Source organism: Alexandromys fortis, unplaced genomic scaffold, assembly GCF_014885135.2.
Source record: "Alexandromys fortis isolate MF-2015 unplaced genomic scaffold, M_Fortis_MF-2015_v1.1 scaffold_12, whole genome shotgun sequence".
In the NCBI taxonomy this organism is placed as follows: domain Eukaryota; kingdom Metazoa; phylum Chordata; class Mammalia; order Rodentia; family Cricetidae; genus Alexandromys; species Alexandromys fortis.
This window is the reverse complement of record NW_026067937.1, coordinates 5,133,927-5,139,843: the sequence shown is the minus strand read 5'-3', so window position 1 is coordinate 5,139,843 and position 5,917 is coordinate 5,133,927. Positions and strand designations below refer to the sequence as shown.

Genomic DNA, 5,917 nt, shown 5'->3' with positions numbered 1-5,917 from the left:
GAGGAAAAGGGAAAGGGAAAGGGAAAGGGAAAGGGGAAAGGGGAAAGGGGAAAGGGGAAAGGGGAAAGGGGAAAGGGGAAAGGGGAAAAGGAAAAAGGAAAGGAAAGGAAAAAAATACCAAAATTATATTCTAAATGAAAACATACCTTGAATAGCTGGGGGACAGATAATCAGGGTCTGATGAAAAGCATCGCCACAACCGAACTGTGCAGTTCCCGCCTGCAGAGGTATTCCATGGTGCACAACTGAGTGAGCAGATGTGGTTAATGCCTGAAACAATCAGTGTACTCCATGTTATATAGGGCAATATTCCAATCACTACAAATATACTATAAATCCACACATACTTCTTAAAATCATAATTCGACGATTAAAATGAACCCAGAAAATGAAACAAAAAGCAGACTGGTCAACTTAAATTGGGTTTACTGAACTCTATTTTTGATAAGAGTTTTGGTCCTAACAACACAAAAGGAAGATTTGAGATAATGAATTCAAAAAGTATGTTCTACTTGGTTTAGCTAGAATAGAACAGACGTACTCAATGCTCACCCCAAGGTACATTCTCCCTGGTTTATATAGAACAGAACAGACGTACTCAATGCTCACCCCAAGGTACATTCTCCCTGGTTTATATAAAACAGAACAGACGTACTCAATGCTCACCCTCACTGAATCTGCTGCTCACATGATGCTTCGACATCTCAAAGCAAACTGAACAATCAGAAGGCTTTTCATAAAGTACTAACAACTATAAATTCTTACCTGGCTTCTTAACGTCCCAATTTTAGTAAGGTTTGCCGTGAGAGCAGCAGTGCCGTTTGATGCGACCGGCCTTAAGAGCGACATTTTACTGTGGGTACTTGTTTCACATGAACTTGGGTGGGACTTACAAATATCCATTATATGAAAGCAGGACTTCACACTGCACAAGAAAAAGTAGAAAACACTGTAACATTATTTAAGATGCTTAGTTTAAGATTATTGTACAGTAACAAAATAAAAATTATTTGGAAAAAAAATAAATTCTACAATTTGTACTTTATTTTTTGTTCTTTTTCTAACAGTAATTTCTACAAGAAAAATAGTAATGCAAATATATATTATGCTGATAATATTTTTAAGAATGCAATTTTTATTATTTATTTATTTATTAACACACAATAATTTAATGATCTCTGCTTTATTTAATTTGTACTAAATTTTAATAGACAAATCACTAAATTAATAGTACCAAGAACATCATTATGATGTTATTTTCAAAGTAGTTATTTATGAACATCCATAGAATATCTTCAGTGTTTAAGGGAAGTATACCTGGGTTTCATAAAAATACTAGTACAATGGCATTTCACAATAATGAATAGTGATTCATTCACATAAGAACTTTCATTACTGTTGTGACAACAGCAATGTAGCTTTAAGCTATGGGGGAGTGTCTATTTAGGTTTTAAGTGACGGGTTTCACTGTGGCATACTCACACACAGGAATCACTATGCTTCGTTTGTACTCCATTCCCGCCTGCTCTCTCTCATGTTCCTCCTCCCACTCCCCCTCCTGCTGGTCCACTCCTCTCCCTGAACAGCTGCTCTGAAGTCACATGATTCTACTACCTTTGCCAACCGAGAAAGACCATTAAAATGTCACAAATTTTACTTAAGGCAGCTGACAAGGCCTTCAAAATGTGACCATATCTTCTTCCTTACTAACCCCTCGTTCCTTCTAAAACTTAAAGGAGCAAGAGAAGGAGAAAGAAATCAAAAGATACACAAGGAAAACAGACAAGAGTTACAGGTCTCCAAAGGACAGAACCTAGGGAGAGCTGGTGAAAACAGAAATGGGACTTAAGAGAGACCTCTGACATTCTCTTCTACGCCCTCACTGCTCCAGTAGGAACACTTCCATTTTCAGTGACACTTGGGGTCAGCAGTGAAACTGGCCTTCCAATCTGTGTTCTAATTCAACTCTGCCACATACTAGTCCATGCCATCTCAGTCCGGGTGGCTCCATCTCTTTAGACTTATTAATGGCTAGTGAAGACACTGGTTTTCTATATACCTATCATTTTTAAAGCACACTAGGAAAGATTATAAAGTGACGTACTGGTTGCTGTGAGGGAAATCTAGAAGATGCTTCATATTAACGAATGGGTGGTTGAGCGTCTCAATTGGAGTAATTCTTAAGTCTGCATCAATCAGCAACATTTTTTTCAACAGACTAACAAATTCTCTTCTATCAGCTTTCTCAGCCAAAAGATCACTTCCTTCCAAATCCATCACTGTGTTCACCTATGACATCAAAGTTTCAAGCCATAAAATAAAGATAAAAAGAAGTGTTTGTTAAAATTCACATCTTAAAAAAAAAAACAGTCAACTAGTTATTTGAAACAAAAAGAACTGAAGTTCATAAATCTACAAAATCTTCTGAGGTAACAAACAGGATTCACTCAAAGTAGGAAATTTAAGGGAAAAAAAAAAAAACCTTGCTGGGTGGTGGTGGTACACACTTTTAATCCCAGCACTCAGGAAGCAGTGACAGGTGGAGCTCTAAGTTTGAGGCCAGCCTGATCTACAGAACAAGTTCCAGGATAGCCAGGATTACACAGAAAAACCCTGTCTTTAAAAAGAAAATTAAAAAAAACAAAAACAAAGAAACAAACCACTTTATTACTACTGCATAAGTGAATGAGTTACATCTGTTAGTATATGTATCTCTATGTGAGGGCATGCGTGTGTACTGTTGAGTGCGTGTCTCTGTGTGCATATGTCTCTGTCTGTCTTGAGTGCTTGGGTGTTAAGTATGTATGTCTGTGTATGCATGCCCATGAGTCCCGTTCATGTGTGTGGATATCTTTGTGTTGAATGTGTGTGTGCGTGTGTGTGGACATGTGGACATCTTTATGGAGTAGGTTCTTCTCTTCCACCTTTAAAATACGTTCCAGGGCCAGAGCTCAGGTCACCAGTGGTTTTTTTTTTTTTTCCATTGAGCCATCTCACTAGCCCAAACGTTGTTACTAAACACAGACCTATTCCTATTAAGACAGGAAAAAGTCTTCTTGTTCATTTTCCTTTTGAAGACAAAACAAAAACAAAAACACTAAAACCTTTAGAAAATGACAGCATGGGCAAATTTAAACTCTGATAAAGACAAATACAATTTAGATGAAAGCTTAAAAATTTTGAATTAATTCTGTTTCAAATACTTCAAAAGTAAGATTTAGAAATGAGTGAGATCCTGGTAGCGGTGGCTCACACCTTTAATCCCAGCAACCAGGAAACAGAGGCAGGCAATCTGAGTTCAAGGCCAGCCTGATCTACAGAGTGAGTTCCAGGACAGCCAGGGCTACGTAGAAAAACCTCGTCTTGAGACACAAAAAAAAAAAAAAAAAAAAAAAAAAAAAAAAAAAAAAAAAAAAAAAAAAAAAAAAAGTAGAAACTGAGTGTTGTGTTTTGAATCCTTGGCCCTCTAGGGTCACCTTCAGCACACAAGATTAACAAAGCGACTGCAGTACTCACGTGCACTATATCGTCCAGACTGTTGAATATGTACTTTCTGGCTTCTTTAGACTTCATTCCTGTCTCTGCCTCATGCTCTTCCAGTGTCTTATTATATACAATCAAGAGAAAAGAACATATTACTCTCCATATGCCTTTAAGCCTGACACAGTTAGCCTAATACCAAGTGTAGCTGTTTCAAAAAGAGCAACAAGCAGAAATGTACTTTATATACAAATAAATGAATAAATGCGAAGTCAGGAATGGTGCATTCGGTAAGCCCAGTACTCGGGAGGCTGACACAGGAAGATCAAGCTGGAGACCACCCTGGACTGTGCTGGGTTTGTCAACTTGACACAACCAGAATCATCTTGGAAGAGGGAACCTCAGTGGAGAAAATATCTCCATTAGCACAGCCTACGGACAAGACTGGGACATTTTCTTGATCATGATGGATGTGGGAAGCCCATCCCACTATGGACGCCCAGATCACTGATGCAGCACCACACCTCCGCATGCAGTCCTAGGTGATGTAAGACAGCACGCGGAGGGGCTGGAAAAACAGACCCTGGTCAAGAGCACTTGTTGCTTATACAGAGGGTCAAGGTTCTGTTTCCCAGAACCCACATGGCAGCTAACAAGCATCTGTAACTCCAGGTCCACAGAATCTGACACCCTCTTCTGACCTCTCGAGGTACCAGGTACACATGTGGTACATATACATACATGGAGGCAAAACACACAGTAAAAAAAAAAAAAAAAAAAATCTAAAATAATTTTTTTTAATTTAAAGGTGGGGGATGGGAGCACGCCAGTAAGCAGCACTCCTCCATGGTTTCTGCTAGAGCTCCTTCCTGTCCTGGCTTTCTTGAATGATGGGCTATCACCAGGGTGTGAAAACTTTCCTCTCCAAGTTGCTGTTGGTCATGGTGCTTATTACAGCAACAGTAAACCAAACTAAGAAAACTATAAAAGAAACCAAAGCTGGTAATGATAGTAGACAGATTCGAACCCTGTTCTACAGTATTTATTAGTATATAATTGAGTGAGAAATATAACAAATGTAATATATATACGCATATATATGCACTTAAAAAACACTAACAATGAATTAAGTTGAGTTGTTAGAGAATAAGCAATAAAATAAAAACAGGTATGGAATGCATTACCCATGAGGCATCTTAGAAAACTGTTTAATAATAAATATGCTTATTTTTAGTTAATTACCTTTAATCTCCAACCAGAATGAGACATATCTGTATCTCTGCAAAAAAATCTTGTGGATTTTGTACCCACATTTAACAATTGTTCTCCTGGTAAACCTTGAGTCTGAGAAATGTATCGAATCTGAAAAATAATTTAAAAACAATTTATTCTTTCAATGACAGGCATTAGTTGGACATTTTGTCAGCAACTACACTAGATCTCAGGTTAAGAAGAAAAAGATATCTATGCCCTCAATAAATTCACACTGAGGAATCTGCAGTGTTTTAAATACACAGGAAATGTACACTGTAAGAAAAGACAGGGAAGGATACCGAAAACAACTGTAGTCAAGAGTTTCCTGAGAAAAACTTGATCTATATTCAAGTTATATGTAAATTATTAATGTAATGTAAAATATTAAAGTTCTATATAAATCAAGAGAGGAAACCAACATGTTCAAAGCCTGGAAATACAAAGAGCATTAAGGGGGAAAGAGTTAAGAGATGATTATACCTTTGGGGATAAGGCGGACAATACTGGAGGTTTGAACCCGTTTCTCATAGATGCTAAGAAAGTGCCTACCATTGAGCTCTTCCTAACCCAACAACCTACTAGGAAGGAAAGAGAGGGATTGGATTGATAGATAGCCTAGATGAGCTATTCTAGGGAGAGCGTAGACAGAGAGCCTGGTAGTCTAACCCCTCCCGGCAGAGCCCCCTAACATTACCTGGCCTAGGCATCACATAGCAAGCACTCTTCCTTCGGTTCTGGGCTCTAATATCACCTTACTCATTATATACTCCAAGCCAGGAAATAAAACAGTAACTCTGTCTTTTCCCAGCAACCCCATCCTCCTTCATGGAGATTCTTCTCCACCCTGCTTTCACCAGCCGGTGCACGTCCCTTTCCCTTACCATCTCTCACTCTACTCTCCAACCCTCCACACCCACGAGAGTGCCTGGTACACATCAGCCTGTGATGGTGGTTCTCACATTCTCTAACTGCTCAGTAAAGAAATAAGCCCAGCCGGCGGTGGTGGCGCACGCCTTTAATCCCAGCACTCGGGAGGCAAAGGCAGGCGGATCTCTGTGAGTTCGAGACCAGCCTGGTCTACAAGAGCTAGTTCCAGGACAGGCTCCAAAACCACAAAGAAAGAAAGAAAGAAAGAAAGAAAGGAGGGAGGGAGGGAGGGAGGGAGGGAGGGAGGGAGGGGAGA

General features: G+C 39.2%; 1 protein-coding gene across 11 annotated transcripts in view; it reads right to left on the bottom strand.

Moving 5' to 3' along the window:
- Hipk3 (homeodomain interacting protein kinase 3) overlaps positions 1–5,917 on the bottom strand; it is a 108,995-nt gene that overhangs the window by 30,985 nt on the left and 72,093 nt on the right. For all 11 annotated transcript variants that reach the window (XM_050146931.1, XM_050146929.1, XM_050146926.1 and 8 more), the window contains 5 exons: positions 4,723–4,842; positions 3,517–3,603; positions 2,105–2,289; positions 766–925; positions 147–270 (listed from right to left, as the gene is read on the bottom strand). In XM_050146931.1, the coding sequence (XP_050002888.1) occupies positions 147–270; positions 766–925; positions 2,105–2,289; positions 3,517–3,603; positions 4,723–4,842 (676 nt within the window). The remainder of the gene's footprint in view (positions 1–146; positions 271–765; positions 926–2,104; positions 2,290–3,516; positions 3,604–4,722; positions 4,843–5,917) is intronic.